The sequence below is a fragment of the Acanthochromis polyacanthus genome, chromosome 12, assembly GCF_021347895.1.
Source record: "Acanthochromis polyacanthus isolate Apoly-LR-REF ecotype Palm Island chromosome 12, KAUST_Apoly_ChrSc, whole genome shotgun sequence".
Lineage (NCBI taxonomy): Eukaryota > Metazoa > Chordata > Actinopteri > Pomacentridae > Acanthochromis > Acanthochromis polyacanthus.
The window spans coordinates 29,779,046-29,792,291 of NC_067124.1; the positions used below are offsets into that span (position 1 = coordinate 29,779,046).

A 13,246-nucleotide genomic window follows, 5' to 3' on the forward strand; every position below is an offset into this window, starting at 1 on the left:
CAGATGACAGTTAAAATCATTCACTAACTGTTTAATCGGTGACAGGACTCTGCCCAGCTGCAGGATCAGCAGCTGGATGACGCTCCGCCCTGCAGCTGCACATCTGTCCATTTAGACACATTTGAACACAACACAACCGAGAAAAGTGTCCTGTAATCGTCAAAATAAAAGCATAAAATCTCTTTCTAAAGCAAAGGAGGGGGGAAAGAAATCCTAAAAGAATAAAGAAATATAGAAGAAATGTAAAGTGAAAGTAAATGAATTATTAAACATAAAACAGTGAAATAATATTTCAATTAAATTAATACAATTAAAGTCAGTGCATGTAAGTGAAAGAAAATAAATGTCAGCTTTGAAACATAAGAATCCAATAGAAATAATATCTAAATTACATAACATTAAGTATTTTATTTTTAATTATTTGTGCTGGTACTATCACTAAAGTACAAGTTTTCATATTTGTTTTTGAATATTTTTATGTTGGTGTATTGATACTGTGAGTGAATTTAAGGTTTTCATACTTGTACTGAAGTATTTTCAACCTGTTGTACTTTACTAACGTGCAACAAAAGTTTTCAAACTTGTAATGAACTATTTGTATTTTTTGTAGTGATACTTTTACTGACAGAAGTGACATAGAAGGTTCATACTTGTATTAGAGTATTTGTACTCTGCTGTATTGCACTGTAGTAAAATAGAAATTTTCATACTTGTAATAGAATGTTTTCACTCAGTTGTACTTTTTTAAAGTGAAGCAGGAGTTTTCAGACTTATAATGAAGTATTTGTACTTTTCTGTCATAGTACTTTTACTGAAGTAGAACCTTAAATACTTGCAAATGAGTGCTTTTACTTTGCTGTATTGGCACTTTTACTGAAGTAGATTTTTTATATTTGCAATGTTTTTTTTGCTATGCTGTATTTTACAGAAGTGACATAATAGTTTCATACTTGTACTGAAGTATTTGTACTGTGCTATATTGTACTGAAATGAAGTACTTGTACTCTGCTGTATTGTACTGAAATGAAGTACTTGTACTCTGCTGTATTGTACTGAAGCGAAGTACTTGCACTCTGCTGTATTGTACAGAAGTGAAGGATCTTCCTCCCTGCAGTTAGACGCTGGCAGCCTGTTGGTTTCAGACTTTTATTGTGAAACCGGAACTCCGCTTTGTGGTGGTGAACTTGACAGCAGGAGGATCAGCTGATGGGAACTGACTCACCACTTCCCGGACTGCATGAAAAAAAGCAGCGATCTGCTAACAGCTGAAAGAACAACTAAAGAGAAGTTCTCCTGTTTGTGCTGAAGCTGCGAGCAGGTAGGACAAACTTTCAGAGAACATTTATGAAAACACTCTCCAGTGAGACTTCAGTCTGGCTAACCCGACTCAGGAGTTTTCTTCATGTTGTTTGGATTAATGTGATCAGAGCGTGATTCTGTCAGCAGGAATGTTTCGATAAAAATCTGAAAACCAAAAGTTTCAGGATTTAGTTTCTGGGGGTTAGAAGCTGATTGACAGACTGAAAACTCTGGCTTGTTATCTGACAGACGGAGAAACAAACCGTTCAGACTGATGCTGACACGTGGAGTTAAACAGTAATGCCAGTCATGTTTTCATGTGTGTCTCAGGTGATTCATTATTATAACATTGTAGTTGTTATTTTCCTTAAAAAAAAAAAAACAAGCTTTATTGTAGCTTAAAGGACAATTTTCCAGCTCTTTCAGACAAATGTCATCATTTGACCTTTGTCAATTTGTGAGCATGTCAGACAAAATCATGTAATTTTGAACAAAATTTAAGTGATTACAGACACATTTCAATCAATTTTAGACCAATTCTATCATACTGGACACATCTGAAGTTAAAATAGACAAAATTTGAGTCATTTTAGTCGAGATTTTGTCATTTCAACCATTTTTGAGTCATTATGTATAACTTTTATGTTGAACAAATTCTGAGCTTTTTCAGACAAATGTCATTTTAAACCGCTTTTAAGTCTTGAATTTCAAACCATTTTAGACTAATGTAGTGATTTGGGACTATTTTGAGTGATTTTAGGAAACTTTTTGTCAACTTGGACAAACCATTTGTGACTTTGTAAACATTTTGAGTCTATTTCATCAATATTCTGTCTTTTTGAACCATTTTTGAGTCATGGACAAATTTCTAGTCATTGAATTATTCAAGATTATGTCACTTTGGATAATTTTTGAGTCAATTTGGACATTTTTTGAACAATTCATAACAAGACTGTGTCACGTATTTACCAGATTTTGGGTGATTTAAGACTTTTGAAGCCATTTTAGACAAATTCTGTCTTTTTGGACCAATTTCAGTTATTTTAGAGCAATTTTTAGTACTTTTAGACAAATTTAGAGTCAACTGAGACATAGTTAATCGTTTTTGATAAATTTTGAGTCATTGTGGCAAGTTTCAAGTTGTCTTGGACAAATTGTGAGTTAACTGAGACAGATTTTGACATTTTGGACATACATTGAATCATTCTGAGCAAATTTTGAGTTTGTTTACACAAATTTTGAGTCATTTTGGACAACTGATTCAGTGATTGTAAAGAACAGCTTTTAGAATCAGGGGTTGAGTGATGCTGTTCTTTCAGGATCGATGTACCGATTCCAAACATAGAATAAATCAAAATAGAACTTTGCTAATCATGCAGGAACGTCTTGTGCCAGATGTTGCTTAGAACATATTACAATAACTAGAGAATAAATGCAGTGACAATGAGAAAACAAGTATAATAAAAGTACAATATATGACAAAAATGAAAACAAGGGAGATAAAGTTAAACCAGAATAGAAAAGTAATTCAAAATTTGTGATTTGCATTGCTTTAGGTTGCATTGTGAAGTCGTTTAATTGAGCAGCATGATGTGTGTTTGATGTGTGCAGCTTGGCATTCAAGATTCGTTCACTGAAAAGCTGGAAATCTTTTGCCTCTTTCAATTTTTAACAAAAGCTTTTCAAACCCACTGCTGGTTCTCATACTTCTGAAGGTTAAAGAAAAAAAACTAGATTTGGCTTCACTTTCAGTCATTGTAATTAAAAATGAATGAAAAGTCGATCAGTCAGACTTAATCGATCTGACTTTAAATGTGACAACGTGGCACCAAAGGCTCTCAAAGCAGCCACAAACACAAAATGACAAAAAAAGACACAAAATAACCACAAAGAAACACAGATATATCTGCTTGTTCCCAGTCTTTCATGTTTCTCTGAAGTTAAATTTGGAAAGGTGTGCCTGTTGTCTCCTTTTTAACTGGGATGTTGTGGTTGTACATCTGGTGATGAGCGGCCATCTTGAATGTCGCTGGTAGTTTAGCTAACCGTCGCTAACGGCTAACTGCTACAGCTTTAAATCATTGAAACTGAGCGTAACAAAAGATGTGAATAAGTCTGACTGTAGCTCCAACCAAAAGACTCTTTTAGCTCATTTATTGCTTTTTGATCACTCACGTTTTTATTCAGCCTTTTCCTGCCTTCATAACTGTAATAATGTTGAACCACAGCCAACAGGTCTGCTGTATGTTCAGCCTCTGGTTGTGTGTTTGCTGTTCTTATCTGCAGCGTCTCTTCCCGCTATCAAACTCAGTCACATGATTTACAGCTCTGTGTGCATCTGAGGCATCTTTGTTGGCTTCACTTTGAACTCAACTGCAAAACCAGCAGAGATAAGAAGCAAGAAATGAACACAAATGGAAGCAAAATGAACACCAAGAGACACAAAAGAGACCAAAGTGGAAAGATGGAACACCGAAAAAGAGACGCACGCTGACTACAAAGATCTGAGATTTGGTTCAGTGTTAGAACAGAGCAACACACATGTAGTACAGTGATGATTTGTTCTGCTTTTACAGTTTCTGGCTCGAAAATTAGTCATTCTGGGGATTTTTAAAGACCTTTTGAGGGGATTTTGGTGATCAGAAAGCTAAAGTCGTGGTGGTTTTCTTGAGTTCAGGGGACCGTGAAGTGCAGCGAACCGCGATGCCTCCGAGTTGAAAGCTGATTCCAGATGTTTCAGCTGTGTTGCTATTCTGTCCTGACAGACTCTGGGTGTCTGAGGGACTCCATGGTAATTTTCAAAAAGAGTCAGAAACCAGCAAAAAAATGAGGTGGATAAGTCTAATAGAAAAAGCCTGACTAGAAAGAGAGAACAACAACCAGAGGAGTAGAAGAATTACTGTGAAAAGATGCAAAATGACAACAAAGAAATGCAGAGTGGCCCCAAAGAGGCACAAAACAGCCAAAAAGAGACACAAACCAACCACAAAAAGACACAAAACAGCCACAAATAGACACAAACCAACCACAAAGAGGCACAAAACAGCAACAAATAGACACAACACAGTCACAAAGAGACACAAACAACCACAAAGACACAAAAACAACCACAAAGCGACACAAAACAGCCACAAAGACACAAAAACAACCACAAAGTGACACAAAACAGCCACAAAGAGACACAAAACAGCCACAAAGAGACACAAAACAACCACAAAGAGACAGAAAACAACCACAAAGAGATGCATAACAGCCACAAAGAGACACAAAACAACCACAAAGAGACACAAAACAACCACAAAGAGACACAAAGCAACCACAAAGAGACAGAAAACAACCACAAAGAGATGCATAACAGCCACAAAGAGACAAAAACCAGCCACAAAGAGATGCATAACAGCTACAAATAGACACGAAAACAACCACAAAAAGACAGAACAACCATGAAGAGACACAAAACAGCCACAAGATGTTTCCAGCTGTGTTGTTCTTCTGTCCTGACAGACTCTGGTCCTCTGAGGGACTTCATGGTCGGCCTGCCGTCCCACATTAAAGATGCCCTCCTCTGTCTTGCGTCCTCTTGGGAAGGCGCCGGCGCTGCAGGCCAACCCGGCCAGCGTTCCCGCTCTGGAGCTCAAACTGGGAGCTCTGGCGGTGCTGCTGTCCGTCACGCTGCTGTTCGGCTTCGCTCCGCTGTGCATCATCCGGCGGGCTGGACGCTGCAGCGTGGATCCAGGTACTAAGTTTAGTCTAGCAGACGTGTTGATGCACAGTTAAACACGCATCCTCAGTGACGTGTTGAAGAGACTCAATGCTACTGAAGCAACAGAAAGAAAGCAGTGAAACACACCTTTAGCCCTGTGCAGGTTTACGTCATTATTTGTGGGCATTTTATTCATATCTTTTGAATTTTATTTCATATTTTCGTTCAGATTAATAGGATTATAACATTTGTCATTAAAATTTTGATCCATTTCATTTATATTTTTCAACATTTTATTAATATTACTTTGACATTTTGTTAGTATTTGTGGACATTTATTAATATTTTTCATTTTCTTTTCATATTTAACAGCTTTTACTTAGCATTTTTTGACATTTTATTAATTTCTTTGAACATTTTATCAATGTATTTGGACATTTTATAAATACTCTGACTCTTTTTGAAAACATTTAATTGTAGTGTTTTGGGCTTTTACCATATTTTTGAGCATTTCATGAATATATTTGAACATATTTTGGGACATTATATTTTTGGGCACATCAGTAATGTTTCTTGACATGTTATTCTAATTTTTGACTTTAAAAAAGTTTTGAACATTTTTCAATATTTAGTTTTTTTCCACACATTGTCATTAATATTTTGAGCTGGGTTCTTTATATTTTTTGAATATTTCTTGTGCTCAAAGCATGTTTTTTTCACATTTTTGAGCAAGTTATTTGATATTTTATTAGAATTTTATTCCCTTTTAATTATCATTCTGGGCTTTTGATTAATATTTTTGAATGTTTCATTAATGTTTCTGGGCATTTTATTTGTATTATTGAACATTTTATTAAGATGTTTGGACAGTAATTTGTATTTTGGGGCCTTTTATTACCATTGTGGGCATTTCATTATCATTTTTGTGCATTATAAGAAATATTTGTGCATGTTTAATTCAGGTTTTTGTTCATTGCACTAATAATTTTTGACATTTATTTATCTTTCTTGACATTTTATTCATATCTTATGTCATTCTATTAATATTTGTAAAGCAGCGCTTAATGTTCTCGGGTTCCAGATGTGCGTCGGCTGCTGCTCAGCCTGATGAGCTGTTTTGCTGGAGGTGTTTTCTTTGCCACCTGCCTGCTGGACCTGCTGCCAGATTACCTGCAGAGCATCAGTGAAGCCTTCAGCAACGCCGGCATCACAGTGAGACAAACAACATGGACACACCTCACCACACTGACACACACATTCACATCGTCCAACATGTTATTCATATTCTTGGCCATTTTATAGATATTTCTGGACATTTCATTAATATATTTGACATTTTATTTCTTTTTTTAGTGAGAAGTAGTCAGGTTTTGGGGGATTTTACAAATGTTAAATATATTGCTTTCCTGGAGTCAGTATTGATTAACTTTTGTTGATATTGTATTATATTTTGTGGACATTGGATGAAAATTTGTGGACATTCTTTGAACTCTAACTCTGACAAACATGTCATGAGTCACATGTTAAACAGACTCGATGCTGCTGAAGTGACAGAAAGAGTTGCGGCATTGAAACAGTCACACGTTCACCCTCAGCTGTGTGCAGGTTAACATCTGCTTTACAACTTCTCTGACACCACTTCTCTTCTGTTTTATAACAGTTTTAAACATTTCATGAATATTTTTTATAAATATTCTGGGGATGTTGTTGAAGGAACACATTATAGAATCTATACAATGATCCCACAATGTTACATGATAACAAAGAAAGGATGTTATAATTCTTCTTCCTCTACTACTAATTATTCTTATGCTTCTACTTCTTATTTCACTTCTTCTGCACATTGTTGTTCTTCTACTAGTTCTTCTTCTTCTGCTACTAATTCTATTTTTCTTGTTCAAAATTTTCTTCTTCTTGTACTAATTTTCTTTCTTCTTCTACTAATTCTTCTCATACTTCTTCCTCTTCTTATACAAACTCCTCTTCTTATTCTATTTTTCTTCTTATTTTACTCAGTCTTCTACTTTTACTCATTCCTCTTCTACTACCACTTCTTCTTCTACTACTAATCTTTCTACTAATTCTTCTACTTTTTCTTTTACAATCTGTTCTTCTTCTACTTCTTCTTGTAGTTGTTTCTTTTGTTCTTGTACTAATTGTCCATCTTCTTGTACTGTTGAAGAAAAGTAAATAAACTGGTGAAAAAATGGTGAATCAGAATTGAAATTAAAAACTGCTACACTGCAGTAAGGGGAGAATTAAAACTGCATCACAGCAAGAATTTAAACTGCGCCACAAGCTCAAGGTTCAGATAAAGCTGTTGAAGTACAAGTAACATGTTATACAGCAGAATTCTGGCTCAGCTGTGACACAGCAGAGTTCTGTGAGGATGATCTGGTTGATCATCTGGATGTCAGAAGGCAGCCTGTCAGTGCAACTGAAGACTGGTTTTGGCTGGCTGTAACCGTGTGTGAGGCGAGGTTATGTCAGGACAAGGGGGGGCTACCAGGGCAAATATGGATTTGCTGAAGTGTGAAGAGTAATAGAATTGACCTGATGAGGTTCTTCGTGGTAATGAACGGTTCTGATTGGTTGGGCAGTAAAACAATGGGAGGGGTTTGGTACACCACCTGGTGGATCTGATCAACTACTGATTTTTGTAGGAAAGCATCAGGAAATCAGATGCTATTAATAACTGAATAAATGATGTAATGGTGTCAGACAAGTCCCAACTTGTTCCAAAAAAGAAGGATGGACCTGGAGGCGTGGAACCCCAGAGCCAAAAGGTATAAAAGACAGGGCATCAGAGGGCAGAGCCAGACTTACTCCAGGGTAACTCTGAGAGTGTTTTGATCTGTGCTGCAAACACTTTATATTTTGAATCTGAAGATTGCTCCAAGACTCTTCTCTGTTTTTCATTGGTGAGACTGCTGCAACTATTATTACTGCCCGGCAAACATCGTTTTCCGGAAGGTATTGTTTTGAGCTGCATGGTCTTGGTTGGTTGGTTGGTTGCTTGTTTGCCTGTAACAATTTGGTTTCCGGGCGATAACTCCATAAAATATTGATGTAGCCTCACCATATTTGGTACACAGGTGTACCATAATAAGACACAGGTCAAGTTCGCATTTGGTGACCGTGACCTCATTTTCAAGGTCACAGGGGTCTTCTTTGTCACCGAGCGGTCCAAGTTTGGTAAAACTTCTTGTTTTTAACTGTGTATATTTTTCACTGATTTGGAACCTAAAACTGAGACAGAAGACTTTATCTGTGAAGACAATGTATCCACTACAGTACTAATCCTTCCTCTTTTACTAATACTTCTTATATTATTTTTTCCTTTAGTACTCATTATTCTTCTTTCTTCTGCTACTGTAGTTCTTCCTCTTGTTCTTGTACTAATTCTTCTTCTACCACATTTTCTTCCACTACTAAAAATTCTTCCTCTTCTTCTAGTACTAATTCTTCTTCTTTTTCATCTTGTGCTAATTCTTCTTGCTCTTCGTCTTCCACAGCTGCAGTTCCCTCTGCCGGAGTTTATCGTGGCGATGGGTTTCTTTCTGGTCCTGGTCCTGGAGCAGATCGTCTTGGCCTTCAAGGATCGGTCGTCTTCCCATCAGGAGGAGCGTCGCACTCTGCTCGCCGACTCCAGCATCCAGCCCCGCCGCCGGAGCTCCGACGGTCACAGCCACGCGGACCTGAGCTCGCAGTCGGCCCTTCGCGCCTTCATCCTGGTGTTCTCGCTGTCGCTGCACTCGGTGTTCGAGGGCCTGGCGGTGGGGCTGCTGGAGAACGCCGGGGACATCCTGGAGATTTGCCTGGCGATGATGATCCACAAGAGCATCGTGTCCTTCAGCCTGACCGTGAAGCTGTCGCAGGGCCGGCTGCGGCGCTCAGCGGTGGCCGGCTGCCTGCTGCTGTTTGCCGCCATGTCGCCGCTGGGCATTGCCGTGGGCGTCGCCCTCACGGAGACCAAGACGTCGCCGCAGCACCAGCTGGCCCGCTGTGCTCTGGAGGGGCTGGCAGGGGGAACCTTCTTCTACATCACCTTCATGGAGATCCTGCCACACGAGCTCGTCAACCCCGCCAACCGCATCCCCAAGGTGGCCATGTTGCTGGTGGGCTTCGCTGTGGTCACTGCTGTGCTCTTCATCAAACTGTAACCACGGCAACACCCACGCCGACAAACTTTTTAAAAATGTTTTGATCTCCAATATAATTTAGATTCATCACATGTTCTAGAAAATAATCCACAGAAATGAGAAGGTGCAGCCTGGAACTCCTATTAAATGCACATGATATATTTTTAATCTGTATTTTTGATGGCAAAAAGAAGAGAACGGCACACCTTCACCTCCTGAAGTCCACTTTTTATTTATTTGATTTGATTTTTAAAATTCGCTTGAACAATTTTTGACCTTCCTGACACATTTCCCACCATTTCTTTTGGTAATTCTGTACCATTTTTGTGTAATTTTGGATATTTTTTAAAAAATAATTTAGAAAATTCCTGAGTCATTTCAATCTTTTGGAGGCATTTTGCATTATTTTTGAGGTGTTTTGGACAATTTGTGGGGTATTTTGAACAGATTTTGGATTTTTTATTATTTGTTTTAGAAAAATATTATATTTTAGAGCATTTTTCAGCCCTTTGGGGCAGTTCTGAGTCATTTTGGACAATTTTTAAGTTACTTTAGACCATTTTGAGCCCTTTTGGACTATTCTGAGATACTTCAGACAGTTTCGTGAGTATTTTTGGGACTTGGTCAGAGCTGCTCTGTGACTCTGCACTCAGTTGCTCTTCCTTAGTGACTCAGATGTTGGGCACAGAGTCTGTACTTTTAGGAACTGAATCTGAATCATGGAAACTGATTGTTGACAGTTGAATTTTCAGTGAGTACCAAATATATTTTCCAAAACTTGTCCAAAAACAATTAAAATTGTCTAAAATGACTCCGTTTCTCCACATGGTGTCAAAAATTATACAACTCAATTCAGTTTCAAATAATTACATTTAACTTCTAATATACTGGAATTCAGTTTAAATTCGGATCTTATTCACAATAAGTTAAGCTGAAAAATTCATTGATTCAGTTTTCAGTGACACATGATTCTACCCACATTGTTCTTTGTTACTGCATAGAGCTGCAACAAGTAATCGATTAGTTATCGATTTTCAAACTACTATTATATCTGTACATTTTGCCTTCTTTAGCACAACAACTGACAACTATTTTCATCCGTGATGCTGATCTGCTGATTATTTATTTAATTATATTCATTGTTTTGTCTCTAAAATATCACTGGATGATGAAAATGTCCATCACAGTACCGTAAAGCTAAAAGAGATGTCTTTAAAAAACACTTTTTTTGTTCAAGCATCAGTCAGAATCTCAGTAAAATTAATTGCCAGCTGCTTTTTCTACAGACTAGAATCAGTATTTTTTTATATAAGAACATCATAAATTCTGTGATTGCAGTTTCTTAAATGTGAATATTTTCGGATTTCTTTCCTCCTTTATGACAGTAAACTGAATATCTTTGGTCAAAACAAGACATTTGAGGAAACACAGATCCACATTATGTCGACACTGTGAGTGAACAGCTGATCGATTTGTTCAGAGAATAAAACTTCCCCTCCTCGCTGGGATCTCTCAGCAGTATTTTCTGTCAATTTCCTGGAAATAATGCAATTTAAACTTTTAAACTTCTTGAAAATCCAAACCACAATCTGACTCTGCAGCTTTGCAAATAAAACTCTTTTCCTAATAAAACAACCAGATTTATAGCAAATTTACTTGAGTATCAGCTGTTTCCACGGCGATATAATCTGCCTCACAGCACAGCTTCATTTAGTCTGTTTTGTATAGAAGAGCTACAAGGACTGAGGCATTAGAAAATACTGAAAACGAGGAGTTAATGAAGGTGCAAAAATGTCTGAGTGGAGAAGCTAAAATGAGCTAATAACAGATGTGAGTGTGACGAGTTCAGAGTTCAGCTGTTCAGGTTTCAGACGTGAATCTGTGACCTGACTTCACTTCAGAGGAAGAAACTGGAATCATAGCAAGCTGCTTGATGTCGTTCCTGCAGGACTTGATGGACTCTTACTGATGATGAATGCTGAGGCATTGCTATGACGACAGCCAGATGTTTGTGTCCTCTGCTGTGTGTTTCTGTGATTATTCCACCAAAGTCTGTTTCATGACTGCACAATCTGGAACGTGTTTTGTACTGTGATGATTTGCTAGACAAAAGAAAAATTGCGAAAATAATGTGTCATATCTGTAACAGAATATAAACATTTTCAAGAAAAAGAAGAAGAAGGCTGCATCATTTGTTTGTTTTGAAATAATAATTACCGTTGCTGCTGTGCAAAAGTGTTAAAATGATGGAAAAGAAAAGTTTCAAAATTAACATAAAAATATTAATATTTCAATCACCCAAAGAGATGTTGCTGCTTGTTCACATATGTTGACCAGTGGGGTTCTTAGTACTTAAAGGGGAACTTCGTTTTTTTTTCAACCTGGGGTCTGTTTTCATATGTCATTTCATACATGTGAGTGATGGAGAAATGAATTTTCGACATAGCTCCAGTATTTAGCCAGGCAGGCAGCTTAGCAGCTCAGCTAGCAGCTCAGCTAGCAGCTCAGCTAGCGAAAAGTGTGGGGCAACTTGCCCCCCCACATCAAAGTCCGCCCTAAAGTGCTTCCCCCCCCCCCCCCCCCCCCCCACACACACACACTGCTATCGCGCGATTTCGAAACGAGATTTGCTTTCTAGCGTCCTGAGATTTGGATACAGACCACAACAAATAGCGATCGCCAGGTATTGTGGAGGTTTTCGTTCACTTCTCATCTCTAGTATGTTGTGGGACACTCATTGAGACTATCCGAGCCGGTCAGTGTGGGGGAAAAAAGCACGTTAGGGCGGACTTTGACGCGGGGTGGCAAGTTGCCCCATAGTTTTCGCTAGCTGAGCTGCTAAGCTGCCTGCCTGGCTAAATACTGGAGCTATGTCGAAAATTCATTTCTCCATCACTCGCATGTATGAAATGACATATGAAAACAGACCCCAGGTTGAAAAAAACCGAAGTTCCCCTTTAATTTCTTAAATCTGTCAGGTAAAACTGATTTATTGTTTGAACATCTTGAACTTGAACTACATCTCTCTATTTCACTCTTAATAAGTTCTCAAACAACCCAAATTAGACACAAAGTGAACACAAACAAGACACAAAACAATCACAAAGACAGAAAATAGCAACAAGACACAAAATTAAAACACAAACCCACCAAGAAAGACACAAAACTATCCCATAAAGACACAAAGTGACTACAAACAGACACAAGCTGTCAACAAAGACATACAAAATACAAATAATACATGCAAAACAACCACACAGAACACAAAATCAACAAAATAAGACACAAAAAGGACATAAAATCATCAACATAAAACACAATATACACTTGAAAAAAAGTCCAACCAAAATGAAACTGAACATAACCAGAAAAATACCAAAAAGACATGCAAATCCACCAAAATGAGATGCAAACAGGCATGAAAAGACACCAGGCTGCCAAAGTAAAGGACAAAATCACCACAGACACATGGAAACCCACCAAACTGAGATGTAAAACAGCCATTTAGAGATACAAAAACACTTGAATTAAAGAAATAAATCATCATCAAGAGATGCAAATTTTGCTGTATCCAGCTTATTCTGCAGCAGCTGGATGTGCAGCAGCTGGATGTGCAGCAGCTGGATGTGCAGCAGCTGTACCTGCCTGCAGGCGGCGCCCTCCTTCTTTCTGGCAGCGATCATAGCTGCTCAGTGATAAGATGACTCACTCCGCTAGAGGAATCGCTGACTGGTGGGTGTTGATACTGCGGCGTGTTTTCATTTGACCTCACTGTTCCACCAGTTACCATGAAGACCAGGCTGCACACACCTGAGATTAATCGATCAGATAACTCAGGGACATCTTAACAGATTAAGTTTTATTCTTTTGTATACATTTTTTATTCTTTTGTGTGTGTGTATATATATACACACATACTGTGTGACGGTGTCTGCATGCTCGCTACGACGTGATAATGGAGGAGTTCTGCCCAGCTATCTTAATCGTAGCCTGTTATCTTACGTTAACAGCCAGTTAGCTGTGTAAATGTGAAGTAATCGCCCGTTTTCTGAGTGAATTTAACAAACATACAGTGGATGTTGGCTAAGTTACTATCAGCTAC

At 38.1% G+C, this 13,246-nt stretch overlaps 1 protein-coding gene across 1 annotated transcript; it reads left to right on the forward strand.

Annotated features, from left to right (window-relative positions):
• Positions 1–1,174: 1,174 nt before the first annotated feature.
• Positions 1,175–11,441, forward strand: LOC110963914 (zinc transporter ZIP1). The gene is made up of 4 exons (XM_022212442.2): positions 1,175–1,318; positions 4,804–5,035; positions 6,084–6,214; positions 8,518–11,441. Exons 2-4 carry the CDS (start codon positions 4,855–4,857, stop codon positions 9,163–9,165), a joined length of 960 nt encoding a protein of 319 aa, XP_022068134.2. The 5' UTR covers positions 1,175–1,318; positions 4,804–4,854; the 3' UTR covers positions 9,166–11,441.
• The last annotated feature ends 1,805 nt before the right edge of the window (positions 11,442–13,246 follow it).

What these genes read in the sequence shown, in the direction of transcription:
- LOC110963914 (XM_022212442.2), top strand. Translation starts at nt 4,855, where the DNA reads ATGCCCTCCTCTGTCTTGCGTCCTCTTGGGAAGGCGCCGGCGCTGCAG. An exon ending in ACGCTGCAGCGTGGATCCAG is followed by an intron (nt 5,036 to 6,083) that starts GTACTAAGTTTA and finishes CTCGGGTTCCAG; the next exon opens with ATGTGCGTCGGCTGCTGCTC. An exon ending in TCAGCAACGCCGGCATCACA is followed by an intron (nt 6,215 to 8,517) that starts GTGAGACAAACA and finishes CGTCTTCCACAG; the next exon opens with CTGCAGTTCCCTCTGCCGGA.